The sequence below is a fragment of the Carcharhinus amblyrhynchos genome, chromosome 15 (genome assembly GCF_965287045.1).
Source record: "Carcharhinus amblyrhynchos chromosome 15, sCarAmb.v2.hapA, whole genome shotgun sequence".
NCBI lineage: Eukaryota > Metazoa > Chordata > Chondrichthyes > Carcharhiniformes > Carcharhinidae > Carcharhinus > Carcharhinus amblyrhynchos.
In genome coordinates, this window is record NC_137338.1 from 71634147 (window position 1) to 71659163 (window position 25017).

Genomic DNA, 25017 nt, shown 5'->3' on the forward strand with positions numbered 1-25017 from the left:
TTTACATCAACTTCATCTGCTTTTGCCGTACTTATGGCAAAAGCTTTACATTTCCACATTCTCCATAAGCCGCCCTAGCACGGAACTCTATCCAGTAACCACACTGCAGTTACTCATTACAGCAATGCGGATGTGGACGGCTATCATACGCACAATCAGATTGAGTCATTGGAGAACTTTGCTGCCAATCATTTTTTTCTCTCTTCTGTCCACCTCAGCTACTTAATGTTGTTTGATTGATTGGAAACGGGGTTTCCGCTCATTCTGGTAACACAGAACGAAAGTTGAAATGTCTAAGTCGCACTCAGTTAGAGAGTGCCAGACAACAGTTCCAGAATTATAGACTGGAGTTGTCGGAACTCTAACAAAGACACAGCCACATTTCCCTACAAGGGAAGTTTGAAATGTGAACTGTATCGATGTGGTGAACGCAGGAGGAAAACGTTAGCATTAGATAAACCTACCCGGAACAAACTGTAGCCTCAGTAAGTGAAAACAGAGCTCAGCACCTTTTGTCATTAATTTTTTCTTCCATTCTTCGCTCAGACTGTTCAAACGTAACTGGCGATTACTCCTCGTAAGTATAAAGCGTTGGAATGAGGCCTGTATCTGATCACTTTAAATTATTGACATATCAGATATTTTAAATATATATTAGATTTTGGCCATGCTTTATTAAAACAAAACTTAAGTAACGTTAAAAAGGAAACATGCTGTCGAAGTTTCTCAACTTACACTCGTCGGGACAATTCACAAGAATATTAAACCTTGACTGCGAGGTGAAAGGCTTTGACAGCATGTTAGATTTTTTAAAGGAACAAACATTCTGTTCCCCTAGTGATTAATTAGAATTATAGAGACATGGAAGTTTAATTTTGTTAAAGAGTGCAGAGACAAATCATACTTACATTAGTGTATTTATAAGTCGTCCTTCAGCACTAGAGACATTGGATGGCCAGCACCGTGAAGGCAGGTTCGTTCAGCATGTTGTCCCAGCTCTCCTGTTCAATCAAGTAACTCTCAGCACTGCCACAAATATTGTCAAGAGAAGGAATGAGTCCTGTTGACACAGGACATAGCCTATTTCATCAGACTGCCTGAGGAAACCTCCACACCTTGGATCTCATTAATGTTAGCTGGCACAGGGTCATGAATTGTTGAAATTCAATTCTGAAACATGCATTAACTTGCATAATTCAGAGTGTGGCTTATTTACATACCATTGCTGGACAGTGCATGAGTTGCAAATTGAATAAAACCAATTAATCAAGTGCATCAAACATACAAATTAAGAGGAGTAGGCCATTCACCCCTTCAAGACTGCCCTGTCATTTGATAAAATGGTGGTTGATCTCATTGTGGCCTCAACTCTACCTTTGTGCCCACTCCCTACAACTTTTCACTCCTTTTGTTAGTCAACAATCTATCTAAATCAGCTTTAAAAATATACAATCACCCAGCCCCCACTTTTCTCTGGGAAAAAATAATTCCACAGACTAATGACCCTTAGAGAAAAAATTCTCCATCTCCATTTTAAATGGGAAACCCCGTAATTTTAAATTGTGTCCTGTGAAGGAATTCTAAGAAAAACCATCCTCTTGTCAACCACTCTATCAAGTCCCCTCAGGATCTGTGTCTGTGGAAGTCTCAATGTCATTGAAATTGCAAAATGGCATTTAAATTTTAGTTTGTTAAAATTAATCATTCAGATTAAAGAGAATTTAACACCATTTCTTAGATGTAAAAAGACTTGTAAATTGAATTTTTGTACATTTCTGAAAATGGCTTGCTGCATTTAATATTTAATTATGTTGTAAAGTAGCACTTGGTAAGTGATGTAAGTTGAAATTCTTTACCCTTCTCTCTAATCAGGCTTATTTCTCAGCTGTTTAAGACAAAGTGATCATAAACCGAATGTTTGGCTAGGATGGTGGTAGAAGTCATCCTGGTTGACTTTTCAGATGTTCGTCAGGATTCCATGCAGAATTGGCTTTGCAGCACTCTGGACGTGATAAGTACTTGTGATCTAGTCGAGTGTCCGTATGTCTTCTTTATGTACAGCCAGAAAAATACAGACAATGCAAATAATGACACCCAGAGATATTTGTATCAATTGTCACAGTATATTAAAATACCAAAAGTAAACCTTGAGGTTTTGGTACAGCCCAGTTTTGCTGGTATTTTGTACACTATTAAGTGGAAGATTGACAAACAGGGCCTCAGTATCATTAAGGCGATTGTATCTACAGAGAGGAAAGCCACGCTGGAACTCTATGTCGAGCAGCTTTTTACCGCAATTTATAAATTCACATTTGAGACCCTTGTGATAGGGAGTGAAGGAGAAGTTAAGCTACAGTTGACAGTACCTGCCAGGAAAGAACATGCTCTCTTGAGCCAACAAATAAATGATATCTGTAAGGACATCTGGACATTCTTGGCCCAACTCAAAGGAGATGTGGGAGAGATTGTAGTTCTCAAGTCTCTGCTGATCCCAGGTAAACTTTCATAAACGTCAAAATTCTGAATATGAAGAGTCAGCCAGGCTATCTACCATTTTTATGTATGGCAGACACTGGCAGAATTTTACAATCCTGTTAACAGTGTGGGGGGGGGGGGGGGGGTGGGAATGGCCTGCGGTGGGGTGGGGGGTGGCGGTGGGGGAGCGGTGCTGTAGAATACAACTAGTCTTTCAAAAGTCCATTGACTTCAATGTGAGCAGATAATCCTGCTGACTGGAAGAGCAGTTAAATTCAAGCATATACTGTAGTATTTTGGGTTATCCCTTCTTTAAAGGGTGAAATGAGGGGCACTGTTTCAGGAGTTTACTGTCTATAGTGAATTTGCAACAGACTGGAAAGCAGGTCACCATCCTTTCCTCTAGGTCATGAAAGTGGTCTCTAGGGGGCAGATTCCAAGGGAGGAATTGTGTTTTATATATGAAAAGGTATGTGGTAATTAATTTAAATGTCTTCTTCAAATAAATGATTCACCACCTTTTAGGTGGAATACTGAAGATTTAACTGATAAAGTGAATGGATGTAAAAGATAGCAGGGGTTAGATATAAACCCCAAAGGGCTTTGTAGAGGTGGAAGGGTGAATGAGTAACACTTAAAGGCCTAAATTTGAAGTGTGGGATATTTTAATTCCCGATGGTCCTGATTCCTGGACCATCCAAGGAAAGTTTTAAAACGAATGTTGGAGGTGTTTTTAAAATGTAACCAGGTTCGCATTGACCTCATGGAACCCCAGTCTTATTTTATTAATTCATGAAGCTTGGATCCAGCTGGTGCCTCACCCACGACCAAAACATGAAAATCCAAAACCTGCATAAATGGAGCCTGCTTTATTCTCACCATTTGGCAAGAGTTAATGTTCCTCCCTAAACCACACCCCCTCACCCACCTGGTGTTTCATATTCAAATGTAGTGTTCAGATGAAGTGAAAGGTAAGTCATGCTTGACAAACTTGCTTGAATTCTTTGAGAATATAACGAGCGAGGTGAATAGTGGGAACCTGTGCATGTGGTATAGCTAGACTTCCAGAAGGCGTTTCCAGAAGGTGCCACATAAAAAAACTGATTCAGAAGGTGAGACCGCAGGGGATTGGGGATAGAGTACTAGATTGGTTTGAGGATTGGCTGACTGACTGGAATAAATGGGTCCTTCGCTGGCTGATGAAATTGTCATTAGTATGGTGCCGCAGGGATCAGTCCTTGGACTTCAACTATTTCCAATCTATATAAATATTTGCAGGCAGTGACAGTGTGTAACATTGCATAATTTGATACTAAAATAGGTGGGAAAACAGGCAGTGAAGAGGATATAAAGATTTTACAGGCAAACATAGATCGGCTTGGAGAATGGGCTAAAATTTCTCAGATGGAGTTTAATGTGGATAAGTGTGAGGTTATCTATTTTGGCAGAAAAATAGGAAGGCAAATTATTACCAAATAGAAAGCAGATTCAAAATGCATCCGGGCAGAGGGATCTGGATGTCTATGTTCATAAACTGCAGAAAGTTGATATGCTCTCTTATAGAGCACATCCCTCTTTCTTAGTGGGAGCTAACCAGATGGGTACAAGCACTGCTGCATGTCCTTACTCCAAAGGAGAAAATGGCACAGGTCATTCTTGGGATGCCCATCGCTGAGGCTTTGGCCAAACAGCAGGGCTGAAACCCTGAAATCTAATATGACCGTATCCTCAAGCCTAATTCTCTTCTCACATCCCTTCACCCCACACACTCTTCTAATTTATAAGATGCACATTGTGTCCAGCACGTGCCTGTTACATTTTCCCTTCCAACATCACAACCTGTGCCTTTCTCCTTTTTAGATTTAATCTGACCGAGCATTGGACAAACATAAAGAAAACAAAGAACAGTACTGCACAGGAATAGGCCCTTTAGCCCACCAAGTCTACCAAAACAGATGCCTTTCTAATCTAATATTTTCTTGCCTCTACGTGGTCCATATCCCTGCCTATTCATGTATCTATCAAGATGCTTCTTGAACATTGTTATAGAATCTGCACTGCCTCCTCCGGCAGTGCATTCCAGGCATTCACCACCCTGTGTGTGTAAAATCTGCCCCTTACATTTTTTAAAAACTCTCCCTCTATCACTTTCAACCTTTGCTCCCAAATCATTGACCCTGCAACCCTGGGAAAAAGACTCTGATTATCCATTTTATCCAAGCCTGTCATCATGTTGCAAACCTCTATCAGCACACCCGCCCCCCCGATCCTCCGATGCTCCAGTGAAAACAATCCAAGTTTGTTCAATCTTTCTTCATAGTCCATATCCCTCAAACCAGATAACATCCTGGTAAATGTCTTCTGCACCCTTTCCAATGCATCAACATCCTTCAAATGTGGCCTAACCAAAGTCTTACACAGCTGCAACATGATTTTCCAATTCCTATACTCAACATCCCAACTGATGAAGGCCAGCATACCATATGCCTTTCTTGACCATCTTGTCCACCCGAGTTGCCACCTTCAGGGAACTGTAGATCTGCATACCTAGATCCCTCTTTATGCTAATATTTCGAAGTATTGTACACTTTCCTTTTGCAGTAGCTCTTCCAAATCGCATCACCTCACATTTGTCCAGCTTAAATTCCATCGGCGCAGGTCTCCAGCCAATTTATATCCTGCTGGATCCTCTGACAATCCTCCTCACTATGGCTACTCCCCCAATTTTTGTATCATCTGCAAATTTATTAATCAGACCACTTACATTTTCCTCCAAAACATTTATATATATTGTAAACAACAGAGGCCCCAGCACTGATTCTTGTGAAACACCATTTATTCCAGACCTCCAGTTATGCCCAAGCCAGTTTTATATCCATCTTAACAGCTCACCTCAGATCCCATATGATTTCACCTGCTGTCATGAAGAACCTTAAAGTCCATGTATACAACATCCACTGCCCTGCCCTGGTCAATTTTTCTTGTCACTCCCTCAAATAACTCAATCAAGTTTGTGAGACTCGACCTTCCCTTCACAAAACCATGCTGCCTATTGCTAATAAGCCTACTCTGTTCCAGATGTGAGTACATTCTGTCCCTGAGAATCTTTCCCAAACATTTCCCCACCACTGATATAAGGCTCATAGTCTGTAATTTCCTGGATTGTCTCTTAAACAGAGGAACAACATTAGCTACTTTCCAATGCTCTGGTACCTTGCCCGTGGCTAAAGAGGATACAAAGATTTTGGCTAAGGCCTCAGCAATTTCTTCCCTTGTCTCTTTCAATATTCTGTGATAGACCCTATCTGGCCCTGGTGACTTTTCCACTTTAGTGTTTTTCAAAACCACCAATACCTCCTCCCTTTTTATCTCATATGTCTTAGAATAGCAACATCCTCCTTTCTACACTCACCAATCATCACATCCTTCTCCTTTGTGAATACTGCAGACCTCGCCCACCTTTCTAGCTCCACACACACATTTCCTTAATTGGACCTACCCTTTCCTTAGCGACCCTCTTCTTCCTTATATACACAAAAAGTCTTGGGATTCTCCTTAATTCTGTCTGCCAAAAACATTTCATGTTCCTGTCTAAGTTCTTTCCTGCTATCTTTGTATTCCCCAAAAGCCATTTTCGGTTTCCTGAAATTTTATGTATGCCTCCTTTTTCTTTTTCACTAAGCTTACAATCTCTCTTGTTACCCAGGGTTCCTGAATCTTGTCATCTTTGTCCTTAATTTTTACAGGGACATACTCGTCCTGAATTGTTAACAACTGATTTTTAAAAGACTCCCATGTATCAGATGTGGATTCACCTTCAAACTGCCACCACAATCTACGTTCCCTAGCTTCTGTCTGATACTGTTGTAGTTAACCTTCCACCAGTTTAGTATATTCATTCTGGGACTACTTCTAACTTTTTCTAGAAGTAGCTTGAAACTTATATAATTGTGATCACTATTCCTAAAATGGTCCCCCACTGAGACATCTATCATCTGTCCAGACTAGCTCCCCAGAACCAGGTCTAAGGTGGCCCCTTTCTGAGTTGAACTAACTACATATTGTCTCAAGAAGCTCTCTTGGACACACTGAACAAACTCTGCCCCATCCAAACCCCTGGCACGAAAGGAACTCTAGTCAATGCTGAGGAAGTTAAAATCATCCATTACGACAAGACTGTTGTTTTTACATCTTTTCATAATCTGCTGATGTATCAGCTCCTCCACTTCATGCTGGCTGTTGAGGTCTGTAGTACAACCCCGACAGAGTGTGATTGCACCACTCCTGTTCTTGAGTTCTACCCAATGGCCTCACTGCATGATCCCATCAAGGCATCCTCCATCTGTAGAGCTGTGACATTCTCCCTAATCTGTAAAGCAACACCTCCATCTCTTTTGTCACCTTCTCTATCTCACCTGAAGCATCTAAATCCTGGAATGCTAAGCTGCCAGTCCTGCCCTTTTTTCATCCAATTCTCCATAATTGCCACAACATCATAGTTCCATGTAATAGTCCAAGCTTTAAGTTCATCTGCCTTACCTGCCATACTCCTGCGTTAAAGCAAACACACCTCAGACCATCTGTCCTGTCATGTTTTGTACACTCTCCCTGTGTTTTATTTCTGTTATCCTTACCGGACCCATTCACTGAGTTCTCCACTGTCTCTGTATTTTGTACTGTGGCCCTTCTTGATTTTTGTCTTTGGTTTGTCTGCGTTCCACTTTTCTCCTTTATTGCCTTTTGTTTCTGTCTCCACTTTACTTCCCTCTGACATCCTGCATCCGTTCTCACCCCCTGCCACATTAGTTTAAACTCTCCCCAACAGCACTAGCAAACACTTCCCCAGCACATTGGTCCCAGTCCTGCCCAGGTACAGACCATCCAATTTATACTGGTCTCACCTTCCCCAGAACCAGTTCCAATGTCCTTGGAATTTGAATCCCTCCCTGTTGCACTATCCCTCATATTCATCTTAGCTATGCTGACATTCCTATTCTGACTAGCACATAGCACTGGTGGCAATCCTGAGGACCTTTTTGAGGTCCTACTTTATAGTTTAACTCCTTAAATTCAGCTTGTAGGACCTCATCTCGCCTTTTACCTGTATCTGTGGTACCTGTTTGCACCATGGCAACTGGCTGTTCATCCTCCCCTCCAGAATGCCCTGCAGCCACTCCAAGACATTCTTGACCCTTGCACCATACAGGCAACATACCATCCTGGAGTCATGTTTGCGTCCACAGAAACACCTGTCTATTCTTACAGTTGAATCCCCTATCGCTATGGCTCTGCCACTCTTTTTCCTGCCCTCCTGTGCAGCAGAGTCAGCCACAGTGCCATGAGCCTGGCTGCTGCCATTTCCCCTAGTGAGCCATCTCCCCCAACAGTATCAAAAATGATTTATCTGTTTTAGAAGGAGATGACCGCAGGGGACCCCTGCACTGCCTTCCTGGTCTTCCTCTGTCTGGTGGTCACCAATTCCCTATCTCCCTCAGTAATGTTAATCTGTGATGTGACCAACTCACTAAACATACTATCCACGACTGTGGATGATCCAAAGTGAATCCATCCACAGCTCCAGAGCCATCAGGCAATCTAACAGAAGCTGCAGTTGGACACGTCTCCTGCTGTGACTTAACCCTTAACTTATAACAACAACTACAATGCAAGGGAGAAAAAAAGGGGGAAAAAAACTATCAGCAGTCACCAGCCAGTCACTTACCTTCTGGCTGTGATGTCACGGTTCAATTTCTTTCTATCTCGCACTTGCCCTCAAGTCTCTCTTGCAGCTCCACCTCTCCACTCCTCCTGAAGATAAGCACCAATTCCCACTCAGCTGCAAATTTCCAATACCTTCACTCTGGTTGAATCTCACTCCTGCTGCGGTCTCTCTCTCACTGGCATGTGCAAGCTCACATTAATGAGCTCATGCAAGACAGTTAATGAAACAGACACAGCACCATCTCTCTCAGACACATAACCACCAACTCACATACCAACACTGCATTAATCTCAGATGCTGGCATAGAATCAAAATTTGCATGTGCTCAGATTCAGGCCTTGATGCTCCTTATCTAGGACAGGGGGCAACAATAATTTGCCAGATGGCCACACACAAGTCCCCAAAATCTTAAGTTTTAAAAAAGTGATGAATATGTTCAGGCATATATATCTTACTTCTAAAGCTTGTTTTAATTCAACAGATTTGTTTCTTCATGGCTTTACTACCAGAACAGGTGGTATATCCTATTTACCAGGCCTCAATTCCTTAAATCTCTTCAGTAGCAGAAAACGTAGAGACCCAAAGGCTGTGGTTACAGAGAACATCCGTCGATTAAGTGCAAGTGCAGGATTTGACCCAAAAACTTTCTACCTCGCAAAGGTAAAATTTTCATATTTGCATTTGACAATTACTCTTGTGAAAGTTATCAAGCAGTGGAGTCTCATAATATTTAATGAAGAGGAAATATGTCAAGCACAGTGGAGATGTTCAGCTGCAGTGGGGTGGAAAATGAGCAATAACAGATTATACACCCCAACTAATTTTCTCCTGACTTCATCGTCCCAATGTTCCCAATCTGGGTGATTCTTCATGGTGGTAATGGATGTGCAAGGACAGCAACTTGTATTCATATAAATGATATTAAATGTTGTAAAACATCCCAACATACTTCACAAGAATGTAATTTGACGCAAAGCCTCAGGACATGTATCCAAAAGCTTGGCCAAAAGAATAGGTATACAGTGTCTCTTTAAAGGAAAAAAGAGGCTGAAGGAGAGAATTTGCTGACATGCAAGAATCTAGAATTACATGCTTCATAGCATGATAGCTTCCTTAAACAAAAATGGTTTATGCTAATCACTATTTTTGGAATTTCAATCTACAATGCTTAAAACACATTGATGGGGGACGGGGCAGTCTAAATTGTGAGTGCCAGATAGCCGGCACAATTCTGACAACATACAACAACACAGTTTGAGGACCAAACTAAATTAGTCCTTGGGTCTCATCACAATAATTCAGGCAAACTATAAGCACCAATCTAATATCTTGACGTGATTTGCCTATTGGAACTTTACCAGTTGCTCCCTGCTAAAGTTTGAGTTAGGGCAGGAACAGGTGAGGTGAGGGACCAGACTGCAGATATCACTTAAAACCAGAAAAAAAATGCCTACTCTCTCCAACTGTAAGGTACTGCACGTCATTGTGGCTCAGTTGGTCGCAGTCTTGACTCTGAGTCAAAACCAAGGCCCAGAGCACACCCATCTACACCGGTATTCAGGGAGTGCTATCCTTTCAGAGGTGCAACCTTTAGGAGACTTTAAACCTAGGCCCCATCTGCCATTTCTGGTGGATATAAACGATCCCCCATGGGACTATTTTGAAGATGAGCAGGGGAGTTCTCCCTGGGGTCCTGGTCAGTTTTTGTCCCCCAGTCAGCATCAACAAAAAAAACAGATTATCACATTGCTGTTTGTGGAAATTTGCTGTGCACAAATTAGCTCCCACATTTCCTACATTATAACAATGGCTAAACTTCAAAATGTACTGCATTGACTGGTTGGTGATCAGCTATTCTTGACTATTCAAAACTAATCTAACAACCTGGAGTTAAAATGGTGTCTGTACACCAATGTTGCCTAAAGTAAAGAGCTCAACCTGTTTCTCTGGTTTGAATGCCCATGCAGATCAGGCACTGTCAGCCTCACTGAGACAAATAATCACTTTTTCACAGGTATGAGTAAAACAATTAATCTACATATCAGAAGGACCCAGTATGTGATTGGTACCATTATATCACAGTTAAATCAGCTGTTTCCCCATCACTGGGGCATTGTAACTGTGATAGTCACTCTACAATGTAAGTATATATTTTGGGATCCAACTGAAATCTCAACAGCTGCACCAGACTGTTGTTTGAAGTTTGGTGTTGTAAATCTACTGTGAGCTTTACTCGCTTGATAATAGGTAAACCATGGAAACACTGTCTGGACTTTGGGGAATCCAGAGCCTGAATACTATGATGGAATTGTGACAAATTGGAAAGGCATTACAATAGCAGCGCCAGGAGCAGATTGCATTCCTCTACTGTTTGCTGATCCTGTCCGACAAGTATGTGGAGTAGCTCATTCAGGTACTGATAAGCTTTAAATTCCATGTCCTACTTTTACTGATTCCAATCTCAAGTGCTGGACCCTGTCTGGCACTCTTCCTTGTCAGAAGTCAGACCTGTCACTCTTTCATCATTCCCATCTAATGTCTAACGTAACATTTCTCTGAGGATACACTGTCATTGGGATGAAAAATTGGCTGCTGTTGATATTCCCCAGTTCTTCAATGATTGGTTCTATTAACTATTTACAGAAGGTAGCTGGATGTATAGGAGCTTTCACTGCATTTATGCCTTGTGCTTCAGTTGGAAAAAAACAGCTCAAGCATAGATTTCAACAATAATAATCTTATCAAAGGTTGGCCAATATAGCACATTCATCTGATAGTTCATTGAAGCAGCTATCCTGTACTGTCACTTGGTAAGAGTCCTCATAGCACGTAAATGTGTATCACCACAGTGCATATAGTTTTTATCAAGTGGATAGACCGTAGCACCTCTAAGCCCTGTATTAATTTTAAACCATCCAAACTGATATCATTCCAGCTCAAACCAATGGGTCACACTTTTTGTTGGGTTTCTTTTCAATGCTAGTTTTGAAATAATAGTCTTGCATTAGAGCAGGGTTGTGTAGAGCATGTTAGAAACCTAGGCACAGTCCAAAGATGTGCAGGTTAGGTGGTTGGGCCATGCCTGGGGAATTAGAAGGGTAAATACATGGGTTTATAGGACTGGGTGGGATTGTTGTCAGTGCAGGATTGATGGACTGAATGGCTCCTTCTGCACTGGAGGGATTCTGTGACTCTCATAGGCCATTCAGCCCTCGAGTGTCCAGCATTCCATTAAATCACAGCTGTGTCTTAGTCCCATCTGCTGCTTTGATTCTGTAATCTTGATAATCATTGCCTCACAAAAATCTTATCAGTCTCAGTTTTGAAACTGTCAGTTGACTCCCTGCCTCAAGAGTGAGGCAGAGTCCAGACTTCCACCAATCTTTTTGCAAAGAATTGCTTCCAAACATCATTCCTTAATGGCTTTATAAGGTCATGTGTTCTTGTTCTGGATTCTCCACCCCTACCCCCTCCCCATCAGAGGAAATAATCTATCTCTCTGTCTAATCTATCAATTCTGTCATCATCTTAAACACTGCAGTTAATTATTCCTTTATCTATCACATTAAAGAGAGTACAATCTTAGTTGATATAATCTATTCATCAAATATAACTCTAGCCTCTCTGTCATTCTGGTGAATTCACACTACAACCCCAATTCATGCTTCAAAGCCAATATATCCTTCCCGAGGTGTGGTAACAATACTGAATGAGGTACTCTAATTGGGGGTCTAAGCATTTGCTCTGTACAACTGTAATACAACTTCAGAACCCTTTAAGATGAAGACCAACATTCCTTTAGCCTTTTAAATTACTTTTTGTATCTGTCTATTAATTTTTAGTGTTGTCTACACTTGGAACCCTGCTTGGCTCCTCCACAATTCCTATCCTCAGCCCATTTAGAATACACTCTGAACTTCTCTTAGATCCATACTGAACTTTATTTGTTCACTCACTTTTTATCAATGGCCCTTTGTAACTTTTTGCTCCCACTTGTATCCCTCCCTGAGCACACTGTGGGTATACTTACACCGCAGGGACTACAGCGGTTCAGGAAGGCAGCTCACTATCACCTTCTGAAGGGCAGCTAGGGATGGACAATAAATGCTGGCCTAGCCAGTGATGTCCACATCATGTAAATGAATGAATAGAAGTCAGTGTCTCCCAACTAGATGTAGTTCTACAAAGAGATATGGCCTTCTGTTCCTTCATCTAATATTGATAAATGTAGTGAAATGCTGAAACTCCAGTAAGGACACCTGAATTTGTGCCTGGAAGATAAAATTCCTCAACAGTGAAAGATGAGAACCTTTTCTAGTGAAAATGTATTTTTAAAAGTTAATCTGAAGAAGAGTGCGACACTTACAGCTGACAGAAATAATGACCTGAATCTTACCACTGTTCACATCGGCAGGATTTTCCCATCCTACCGCAGTGAACGGATTTTTGTCTGGCCACCAAATTCTCCAACTTCACTGCAACTGGAGCATGGTGTCAACGGCAGGTAAGATTGTGCCCAATGTTTTCATGGGTGAAGTCGAAACAAAGATTTTATGTGACACATTCACTGCCCCACCTGCCAAGGAATCAGAGCAGGCGAGGGGCAGATAACAGAAATGTCCGTTGACCTCGGATGGGAATTTCCGATCCCACTTAAGCAGGGCCGTAAAATCCTGCCTAAAGTGGCTTCATGGATGCTTAAATGCTACCTGGTGAATTTTTGTGAACATTCCCCTCCAATCCTCCCCTCCATTCTCATTGCCTCCCCCACACTCCAATCACCTCCCTGGGATTTGGTCTGAACTGGCATGGTGTTTGCTCATCCCTCTCAGGCTGGAAAGGTACGCTGGCAGGAGTTGCTATGGCGACTGTGAACGTGATGATGACTGAATTTGAGTGCAGTGCAAGCGATATCCTGGTGGTGATGGGCCCTTGTGTGGGCCCATGTTGTTTTGTACTTCCCCAAGACGTGGCCAAAGAGTTTATGAAGATCAACACCAGCTGTGTGAAAGGGATCAACTCTCCCCATCCAGCTATTGACCTTAGACGAGCAACAAGGTAAATGTAGAAACTGCAATTTGTTGTAACTGCAACATCTAAAATAAAAAAACACAGATCTTTGTTAGAGATTTTTCTGATTTTGTTGCTTAATCTAAGATGAGAAATATATAAAATATTTAATATAGCTAATTTAAAAATGGTGGATGCAGAAAGGAAGCATTGTACAAAATGTTGAATTCTTCTTCTTCAGAGTTTTACTGGAATGTGGAGGGATTCCCTCTGAAAACATAAGTGATGATTCCACAAGTAGTAAGTTTGGGGAAGTGACTTTTTGCACAGCCTGCCATCCGCACATGTTCTTTTCATACAGACGGGATGGAAACAACTTTGGAACACAAGTTGGATTTATCTCTGTCAATGACGAGCCATAAACCTCCCATCCCAATCAGGTAATTAATTTATTTTGCTACAGACAGACAAACAGTTATGAGATGCATCATTTTAAATTGTTGTCCAAGACTGAAAGTGGAGGTTTGTCTTTCAGAAGTCATGTTATGGAATGGATGGATGTGCAGCAGGGCCCTCTTCTGGTCACTACCCCTGCACTGCAACACACTCCTCTGACTTCAGAAGGAATACAGAATACCCTTGTGGCCTACGAGAAACATTCTTTCACACAAAGAGTCTGCTGTTAATTGACTTATTGAATTATATTTATAAGACAAATTCACATTTTTGCAGAAATGTTAATATATACAGAAGAAGAAAGAAAGATATCGATTTATATTGTGTCTTTTGAGTCCTAAGGCTGTCCAAAATCACTTCACAGCCAAGTAAGTATTTCTGAAGTGTAGTCAGTGTTGTAATGGACTTTAACACAGGCATTCTGACCAGTAAAAGAACCCAAAACAATAAATATCATCCTCCTCTGCTGTGCCTCAATGTAGGTATATAAAGAAGATCCATTATCTTCATGCACATATCCCTATCATCTATTCTAATCTGCAGGTTTATACAACAGGAAGACAATGAGATTTTATAATTTAGTTTTAAATACCCCCACCACCCACCCAATCCCACTCCCCCAAACCTGGTGGAGATCAGTTTAAAATTGAAGGGGTAAGAACCAGATCAGATTGCAAATGTCCCAAGATCAGGTCCCACTCAAAATTTATTAAGCTGTACACCATTATATCACATTTACTGATTTTTACCTGTTTGCCTCAAAGATAAAATTTGAATCAGAAGAGGATTCACTCCCAGAACACAGAAGGTATTTGAAAATGTTGATTTAGGTCTATTAATCGGGATCACACAAAACAAATAATTCATCTGGGTTTTTTGCACACTGTATCTGTTTGGTACCATTTTCCAGAGAGTTTCACATCTGTATTGATGAATTTGTTTCATTCCTTGGCCTTAGCTATCTAGACACGATGGTTGTCACTTCTCCCACGCCAAAGTGAGAGGTGGTGGTTTAATTGCCAGTGTAATGAGCCTCACCCTGACCAAGTGGAGGAAGAGCTAACTCTGTTTCTCTCTCCACAAGTGCTGTCTGACTTGCTGAGACTTTCCAGTAACACCTTGTTTTTAATTCGGATCCCCAGCGTCCACAGTACTTTGTTTTTATATAAAGATTAAGCATTTGGCTCTCCTCAATGTGGATGTGTTTCTCTTCTCTTACGCTCTCAAGTCCATTGATAGAGATTTGAGTTGTGAGGGATGAGGAATATCTTAGCTGTGAAACAAGCATATAGGTCCTTAACAACACAGGCCTAAGGTTCCCCGCAACTCCCCGACCAAAGCAGGAATCACTATCCCTCACAGTGAGTTTAACCTGTTAACAGAGATAGAGGCATTGTTAGATGGTATATTTCCATGTATATTAGGAGGAGTAATCTTGTAAGAAAACTATTAATTTCATTCATGTATTAAAAGTTAAATAAATCACCTTGTTATTTTGCAGTTGCTCATGGTTTCAAAGTGAACTTGAACAAAATCAAATGTGGATGTTTTTCAGTCTGTTTTCTAGAAGCCAGACATAAGGCATATGTAAGATCAACATACTCTCAATGAAGCACCTTATTGTTATAGGGTCATGTTATTGTATGCTTAGTACTGGGCAGTGAAAGGGTCTCTTGGTGACAGGATGTGGATGTGACTGGTGGTTGTCAACCTGAGGGAATATCTAATGTAGATCTGAAACTTTTAATGCCGTGCAGCATTATGAACTTATTATGTGTTGAAATAATAACAATTTACATTTGTATAGTGCTTTCAACTCCTATAAGACTTAATAAGATGGGGGGTTCAGCGCCTATGCAGGAGCCGGGAGGTGGATTGGGAAGAATGACCAAATATGTGGTTGAAGAGATGTGGTGAGGAATGTTTGGAAATGAGGTGATAGGGGTTAGGAAGGAAATTCTGGAGCAGTAACTGAATACTGATGGGGCAAAGAAAAGGGGAAACATGCAGAAGGCCAAATTTGGAAGATTGAAAGCAGTAAGATGGGATGTTAGGATGAAAGAGTTTACACAGTAGAATGGTAGGGCTTATAAAATAAGGATTTTGAAATGGATGTTGGCTGAGTAAGTTGATGTGGATAGGGGTGATAATTGAGTGTGACTTGGAATTGGATGGAAATCAACCAATGGAATTCTGAAATAACTTGGAGTTTAGGCAAGATAGAGCTTGGAAAGTCACCGAAGTGATCTTTGAGGAAGCCACATGTGGAAGTAAGAAAAGTTATGGTGGAGGATTGAGGTAGAACTGGAGATGTGCAATAGGAGAGACAAAGATAGGAGATATTGGTGATCAGCTGAATCCCAAGCAGGACACCAAAGTAGCACATATGCTGGGCTAGGGGCCAGGAAAGGGGGGCAGAATGGGATTTGAAATGTGAAGCTGTTGGCCAGAAAAGGAAAGAGCACTTTTGGTTTGGCAATACTGAGCTGAATAAAGTTCCAGCTCATGTACAATGTGGTCAGACTTGAAGTTGGGCAGTGCTATATGAATGCCAGCTTGAGGAAGAATAGGATGGCACAGTGGTTTGCACTGCTGTCTCTCAGCGCCAGGGACTCGGGTTCAATTCTGGCCTCAGGCCACTGTCTGTGCAGAGTTTGCATATTCTCCCCCTGTCTGCATGGGTTTCCTCCGGGTGCCCTGGTTTCCTCCCACAGGTGTGGATGTGCTGGCGTTGGACTGGGGTAAACACAGTAAAAAGTCTGACAACACCAGGTTTTAGTCCAACCGATTTATTTGATAGTAAACTCACAAGCTTTCGAGGGGACTCCCTCTTCGTCAGGTGAATGGAGAGTTCTGGCCTCGGACAGAGCATATAAAGCCCACAGCCCAAAACTGTGCGGGTTAGGTTGATTGGCCCATATGAGCAGAGTAAAAATGTGGGGTTATGGGAATAGGGCCTAGGTGGGATTGTGATTGCTTGATGGGCTGAATGGCCTCCTTTTTCACTGTAGGGATTCTATGAATTGTAACTCCAACATGGGAAGTATATTAAAATCCATTTTAATACAATAAATTAAAGTATTTGATTAAGACACAAGTTATTTGTCCCCCTGCCCCAGCCCACCTGCCTTCCGCATATCATGGGCCTGACCGTAGCCATCCTTTTTAATTCCTCCCTCGAAGTGTTCCTCTTTCCCTGTCGTACATTTTTTTTTGTTGTTAAATCCTTGCTTCCCATGGTGAAGTTGTCATTATCATTGATATGGAAGATTTACCCACTGCCAACACCTGATCAATAGGATAACTTCCCCTTGTCTGGGTCTGACTGACTGAATAGCACCAGCTGTAGTGACTGAGCTCATCATCAAAGTGACTCAGGGTCATCTCTCCTCTGTTCCCAGTAACAGCATAAAAGCTCTCCTCATCCCAGGGAGGCTGTACTGAGCTGAGTCAGCTGTTGCAGTACTAAATTTGGCCCAGCACAAGATCACCTCTTGCCTGAGGCTCCAAAGGTGACTGTGTTTCTATGCCTCAGGGTCATTCAAAATTGCAACAGGTTAGCAACAATTTCAGAGTACTGTTGCATCAAAAAGCTGACAGGTACATCCATTGCGAAGCTCAAACAGGTGCAACCACTTCACAATGGAGGAGACAAAGCCAAAAAGCGCTGTGACAAGTGGATCACAAAAACATTTGTCAGAATTATTTCCATGTCACTCTATTGTTGTCCAAATAAGTCTGACTAACAGAATCAGGTCCTCAATACACTTACCTACTTGACAAAAAATACTTCGCATTATGCCAGGCTTTGGATGCTAAATGTTTTTGCTAAAGAGGATTTAAAAGTGGTGTTTATGAAAAGAAGTGTTTATGAGAGCAAATTAAATGAAAAGTTTAGCAAAGCAATGAGCATAAGGAGAATGTTCTTCTATCAGTCTCTAATTGTAATCAGTTGAATAAAAACATTAACTCAATGGGGTCCGAATGACTCTCTATTTTTGTTCCCATCCATCCAGTACACATCCACTGGGGTTCTTAAATAGCCTCAGAAGATGCTCCAATTGTGATTTATAAACGCCACCATGAAGCAACTTACTAACTTCACAGATCAATATGAAATTACACCTGTAACTTATCCAACATTACTTAGTAGAGTAGTAATATGCACAAAAATGTTTTGTGCATACTATAGTTTTCAAACAAAACAACAGCAACTTTCATTTATATAGCATCTTTAATATAACAAAAGCATTTCAAAGCCTTTTATATAAGTGTTAACAAAGAAAATATGACACCAGACTGCATATAGGGGCATTAGGAGAGATGAAGTCATCCTTAAGGAGTATTTTAAAGGAGTCCACAGAATCTCTACAGTGCAGAAAGAGGCCATCCAGCCCATCGAATCTATAGGGACTCTCCAAAAGAGCATTCCCCACCCCCAGGCCCTCCCCTACGCTCACTCCCCTTAAATCCACAAATTTACTATGGCTAACCCACCTAACCTAAAAGTTAAAAGTTTGTTTATTAGTCACAAATAGGCTTACATTCACACTGCAATGAAGTTACTCTGAAAATCCTCTAGTTGCCACACTCCAACACCTGTTCGTATACACTGAGGGAGAATTTAGCATGGCCAATTCTCCTAACCTGCACATCTTTGGTCTCTAAGGAGCAATTTAGCATGTACAATCCACCTAACCTGCACAGCTTTGGGCTGTGGGAGGAAACCGGAGCAAACACGAGGAGAACATGAAAACTCCACACAGACAGGCACTCAAGGCCGGACTCAAACCTGGATCGTTGGTGCTGAGAGGCAGCAGTCTAACCATGGTGTTCCTGGAAAGTAGTGGAAAGTTTTGAGAGGGATTTCCAGAGCTTAGAGCCCTTACAGTTGAGGTAAATCTATGAATGGTGGAGCAATGAAAATCAGAAATGCTACAAGACCAGAATTGGAGAGTTGAAGGGATGGAGGAGATTAGAAAGATAGGAAGGTGTGAAGCCAAGGACAAAATTGAAATCAAGGAGTTGACATTGCTTAACTGAGAGCTAATGTAAGTTATGGGGAACAGAACTTGGTGTATTTAAGAGCACATACCACAGAAGTTTGGATGACAGTTTAGAGGTGCAAGGTGGGAGAGAGACAGGAGACCATTGACATAGTTCAGAGCTAAGAAAGGCATGGTTGAGGGATTCAGTTGAGGTAAAGGTAGAGGTAGGTGATGTTACTGAAGTGGAGTGGATGTGACATGGAAGCTCATCTCAGAATCAGATATGACCCAAGATTGCAATCTTTCTGGTTCAGTCTCAAGATAGCAGCCAGAGAGAGGAATGAGGTTGGTGGCAGACGAACGGAGTTTGTGGTGGGGACTGAAGGGAATAGGATTTGTCTTCCAAATACTGTGCTGAGTTGAAATAAATTTCAATTCTTCCCATACCGGATTTTGAACAAGCTCTGTGACTAATGTGGGGCAGTGGAGAGTTTATGAGAAGTGGTACTGAGATGGATTTTGGATCAGCATATGAATGTTTTTGGATGAAGTTGGCAAGGAACAGCATATAGGCGAGAAGTAGGGACTCCAGGATTGATCCTCTGGGGACACCAGAGGTAATAGTGTGGGAAGGGGCTTTTATCTGTTTTGAGACTGCATTAGAGTCGACACAAAAAAGATCAAAAGCTAACTGCCTGATAGGTTACTCACATGCTGCAGCATTCCAAGGCAGCAGGAGAATTTCCTGTCCTTACAGGGCATTTAAAATTCACCAAAATCCCAGAACAAACAGGTAGGAGTTTTGCACCAATGTCTTGTCCAATGAATGGAACATTTCTGTAACCGATATTCCTAATTCATGTCCAAACCAACTAATAAGCTAACTCTGCTTTGTTTCTCTGTTCAGACAAGATTAGGTGCAGAATCAACAGCATGGCCAGAACATGAAAGAGTTTCCATTGGAGAGGGTAATTATAAGGCAGTTATTCATAAAGCCAAGAAATATAGAAATATATAGCAGAGATCAGATCATTCAGCCCACGTTAGGAACATAGGAAATAGAACTAAGAGTAGACTATCCAGCTCTTCAAGCCTGCTCTACCATTCAACTGATTTTCTGTCACAATGCCATTTTCCCAACTATCCCATATTCCTTTTCTTTAATACTTAAAAATCTGTTGATCCCTTACCTGAACATATTCTGATTGAGCCTCCACGGCCCTCTGGGGTTGAGAATTCTGATGATTCATCATATTCTGAGTGAAAAGATCCTTCCTCATCTCAGTTCTTATTCTGAGACTGTGTCCCCTGGTTCATAGCTGTGTCAGGCAGAAAGCAGCTATCCAACCTAATCAGTTTCCAGCTCTTAGTCCTTAGCCCTATAGGTTACGGTACTTTATGTAAATATCCAAGTGTTTTTTTAAATGTAAGCAGTTTCTCTGCTTCTACCACTATGTGTGAAATTGAAAAATGTTAATTCTCGAATGAAGGTGTTCTGTTTAATATTTTGGGCTAATTTTTGAACCCGCATTATTTGGCACCATAAACAGCAACACAGACCCGAATCTTGCGCAAATTGGGAAACAAGATTCCTGGCCAGGGTTGGGGGGCTGGGGAAGTGTTGGAAGGACATGTCCAGTCAGTGTCCTGGCATTGCCCCTGACCACTGGGCAGGGTCAGTCACAATGCCAAGAGAGGATTCCCCCCCCCACCCACTCTCCACCCCCCCCCCCCCACCAAGCAAAGGGAGCTTCATTGCTGGGGTTCCCCTTATGTGTGGTTGAGTGGGGCACTCCAATGCCTGTGGGGGGGGAGGGGTCCCATGTCCATTGGGGATTGGGGGGAGGTACTTCTTTAGTGTAGGCACCCTTTAAAGATGACACGCCAATCTCTGTGGAGCCAGGACGACGGCGTAAGCCAGCCCCCCAGAATTTCTGTGCACAGAACAACAGAGAATCTGGAGACAAAACTCGCCTATCCAACACGAGAACTACACTCTGGTTTTCTCTCTGGAACTGACACTGACAAATTAAAAGATTGGTAGTATTGCTTATAGTTAAGGTCTGAACTGTATAATGACTGTACTATTTACAGCTACAAAGGAGCTAAAGGTTTAAGTATAAAGAAAGGGCACTTTCCACAAAGGCTGTTTTCCACTTTGGCGCCAAAAGCAGACCAAATGTGGTCAGTAATCAATGCGAAGATGGAGCCATTGAGACTGGGGTTAGATAGCCAGGCTTCAGGTAGGCAAGGGATCAAGTAGCCAAGTCACACACAGGAAGGACAACGTGCAGGACTGTACATAGGCATACCTCGGAGGGTATAAAAGTAGAGACCTCAAGGTACATGAACAAACAGTATCACAGGAGAAGTCAGAGAAGACATCGAAGGGAACCACCAAAGACACCATCATCTGTGTCCAGACAGCTTCGAGGAGCAAGGCTCAAAAGTAACTTGTCTGATATCGCCTATTAAGTATTTTTCTTCAATCATTTAATTAATAAATTCTGTTAATTTATTCATCACCATCTGTTCCTTTTTGTCTTGTCCCAAGAACTCAGTTAATGGCAAATGACCTTACAACACTTTCAGGCAGTGAATGTTAGATCTCCACCATCAACTGGATTAAAAGATTTGTCTTTAGCTCCTTCCTAATCCTCTACCTATCACTTCTGTCCTTCGTTCTTGACCTCTTTGCTGAAAGAAAGAGGTCCTTCTTGTCCAATTTATCTAGACACCTCGTAATTTTATACACCTCAATTAGGCTCCTGTGTTCCAAAGAAATCACTAGTGGATATCAATCACTGGGCAATATATCAAAAAAATTATACAGCTACTGCACAAGTTCTGTACTGAGGGCAGTTCTTGAGGATGGCATGCAGTTTTGGTCACCTTCAAAAATAATGTGGACAGAACACAAAAGATGGAACAGAGAAGAGTTACCAGAATGATTCCAGTCCTTAGGAAACTGACTCTTACTAGAAGCCTCAAGTTTATGCTGGAGAAAATCATGAGAAGATACAATACAAATCTTTATAGCAGTGAAGTCACAGCACTGAAAGATCATCCCAAAATTTCTTGAAATTGCTGACAAGCTTTGAAAGTTAGGTCGCTCTGTGCCTCAGTCTTCCAGTAAGAAATTTACAAAACAAATTTGAACATGCCCCTGCACTTTTTGTAAGAGCCTAAAGTACTGCCTGTTCAGCCATTCACAATAACTTTTACAGAGATTGAAGGTATGTTAATTAAATTCACTGTTTTGATGAAGGGCATGCCAGAGTGGAATGAAAATCTTTACTAATTGTCTCCATAAACTTCTTTGCTCTGAGGAGAACAATTCCGGCTTCTGTAGTATCCCTACATAACCATAGTACCTCTTCCCTGGTACCACTCTAGTAAATTTCTTATACGCACGTTCCAAGGCCTTGATATCTTTCCCACAGTAGGAGATAATACTCCAACTGAGGTCTAATCATAAATTCAGTCTAACTAAACTGATATTTGTACCATATCCCACCGCTGCCAGAGTTGATTCCAACTTGGGGTGGCACGGTAGCACAGTGGTTAGCACTGCTGCTTCACAGCTCCAGGGACCTGGGTTCAATTCCTGGCTCAGGTCACTGTGTGGAGTTTGCACATTCTCCTCGTGTCTGCGTGAGTTTCCTCCGGGTGCTCCAGTTTCCTCCCACAGTCCAAAGATGTGCAGGTTAGGTTGATTGGCCATGCTAAAATTGCCCCTTAGTGTTCTAGGATGCTTAGGTTAGAGGGATTAGTGGGTAAAATATGTAGGGATATGGGGTAGGGCCTGGGTGGAATTGTGGTCAGTGCAGACTCGATGGGCCGAAGGGCCTCTTTCTGCACTGTAGGGTTCTATGATTCTATATTAATCCCTTTAGTTGATCATTTATTCCTCAAAGCAACCCCTTGCCTAGATGGGAGCAAATTAGTAAGTTAACTTACTGTGTGTCTTGCTTTTGTTGTCCCGTTACGTAACCTATCTCATCCTTCCTTTACATGCTGTTCAACATTGTGAGTGTTACAAATCACAAATTTTAACTTCCTTAATAAAAACAGAAAAGTGCTGGAAAATCTCAGAGGACTATGAAGATATAAAGCAATAATAATACGTGTAAAAACAGTGGGAGTATATGGAAGAAGAGCTCCAGATTTTCCATAAATAATCCCCAGAAGACTGTTGAAGCCAGCAGTAAAGTACACAACAGGGGTACACTGCAGAGAGACGTGTGACATTGTTCCACAGGCTCATTCCACTGGGGTTTTGTTACCTGATGATATGGAGATATACCTGTTTCCCATAAAGCGAATGGAAAATCCCCCAGAAAACACCCTGGGAAAAACCCCTGCCAAAAATAAATAAATGTGACTTTAAACTGATTTGGAAATATCAACAGAGACCTTGAAACCAGGTCTACAAAGTTCACTGGAGACTCTCCTCGTGATATTGCGATGTGCAGCTTTTCCATTCCTAGTGTATGCTTATTTTTCTATTTCATCATAATTGTTGGACTCGTACAGAAAATAACGCCGCTTGAAATGGAGCATCACCTCAAAACAATAACTAGTTTCTTCTCTTCAGTTATAACTGTACATTTCCAATATTTTCTAGATTTATTTTATTTTCTGTTTCTAACTGTGTATTTACAGGATATCACTTCTGCAAGCAATTTAAATAAACGTGTTCTTTAAAGAGATTTATGCACAAAATGTTTGGGTGGCACAGTGGTTACACTGCTGCCTCGCAGCGCCAGGGACCTGGGTTCGATCCCTGGCTTGGGTCACTGTCTGCATAGAGTTTGCATGTTCTCCCTGCATGGGTTTCCTCCCTTAGTCCAAAAGACATGCTGGTTAGTTGCATTGGCCGTGCTAAATTCTCCCTTGGTGTACCTGAACAGGTGCCACAATGTGGCGACTAGGGGATTTTCACAGTAGCTTTATTGCAGTGTTTATCTACACCTACTTGTGACACTTTAAAAAACTTTAAAACAATACTGTTTTAATATTATTCCTCAAAGTGCCAGGCTATCCATGTATCCCATCTCTTTCAGGCAGACCTAAAAAATACTGCAGTTATCGCGTAGGTATAAGCTTTGCCTGAAGAGGTCAGTGTTGTACTGCATCTAGGCTGCAGTAAATTCACCATGCTGGATCATAAACCAGTCAGCGCAGAAGAAGATCATTCAACCCATCATGCTTACACTGCTACTCTGAAAAGGCTAACCCATTCAGCCCATTCTCCTGTTCCTTCTTCCACGCCCTGCAATTTGATTTTTTAAAAATCTTTTCGAATGTTCATTCAACTCCCCTATAAAAGTTATTACCAAATCTACTTCCATTGCCCTTTCAAGCAGCTCATTCCAGTTCATGTCAGTTCAGTGAGGAAAAAAACAAATTCTGCTAATCTTCTTTCAGGCTCAGTGTCATTACTTGAAATCTGCATGCTCTGTTTACACATCCTCCTCTAACATCAGACTATTTCTTCACCTTAATTTCATCTCCAAAGAAACTCTTAATAAGGAAAAGTAATAAACAATTAACATAAGAAATAAGAGCAGGAGTAGGCCATCTAGCCCTTCGAGCCTGCCCCGCCATTCAATAAGATCATGGCTGATCTGTCGTGGTTCAGTCCCACATTCCCGCCCTTTCCCCATAACCCTTAATCCCCTCGGTTATCAAAAACCCATCAACCCGCATCTTAAAAATATTTAGCGAGGCAGCCTCCACCACTTCAACGGGCAGAGAATTCCAGAGATTCACCACCCTTTGAGTGAAGAGGTTCCTCCTCAACTCCATTCTAAACCGCCCCCCCTTTATCTTGAGGCTGTGCCTCCTAGTCCTACTGTCCTTTCTGAGCGGGAAGAGTCTCTCCACCTCTATCCTATCCATCCCATTCATCATCTTATATGTCTCAATGAGATCTCCCCTCATTCTTCTAAACTCTAATGAGTACAAGCCTAGTTTACTCAGCGTCTCCTCATAGCTCAACTCTGGCATCAGCCTAGTAAATCTCCTCTGCACTCCCTCCAAGGCCAAAATATCCTTGCATAAGTGCGGCGACCAAAACTGCACACAGTACTCCAGCTGCGGCCTCACCAGTGCCCTATACAGCTGCAGCAAGACCTCCCTACCTTTATATTCAATCCCCCTCACTATGAAGGCCAGCATCCCATTCGCCTTCCTGACCACCTGCTGCACCTGCAGGCTGGGTTTTTGCGACTCATGCACAAGGACCCCCAGGTCCCTCTGCACCGTCGCCTGCTGCAGTTTTTCGCCACGTAAGTAATAGTCCTTCCTACCATTCTTCCTACCAAAGTGGACCACCTCACACTTGCCAACATTAAATTCCAT

At 41.9% G+C, this 25017-nt stretch overlaps 1 protein-coding gene across 2 annotated transcripts; it reads left to right on the forward strand.

Moving 5' to 3' along the window:
- The first annotated feature begins 226 nt into the window (after positions 1-226).
- On the forward strand, positions 227-15163 carry lacc1 (laccase (multicopper oxidoreductase) domain containing 1). 2 transcript variants are annotated; one of them, XM_080204173.1, is made up of 7 exons: positions 227-485; positions 1873-2495; positions 8679-8857; positions 10445-10610; positions 13030-13255; positions 13449-13647; positions 13743-15163. In XM_080204173.1, exons 2-6 carry the CDS (start codon positions 1928-1930, stop codon positions 13627-13629), a joined length of 1320 nt encoding a protein of 439 aa, XP_080060299.1. In that variant the 5' UTR covers positions 227-485; positions 1873-1927; the 3' UTR covers positions 13630-13647; positions 13743-15163. The 2 variants fall into 2 exon arrangements, with proteins under 2 accessions (XP_080060299.1, XP_080060298.1); XM_080204172.1 differs by having other exon boundaries at positions 228-577.
- Positions 15164-25017: the final 9854 nt, after the last annotated feature.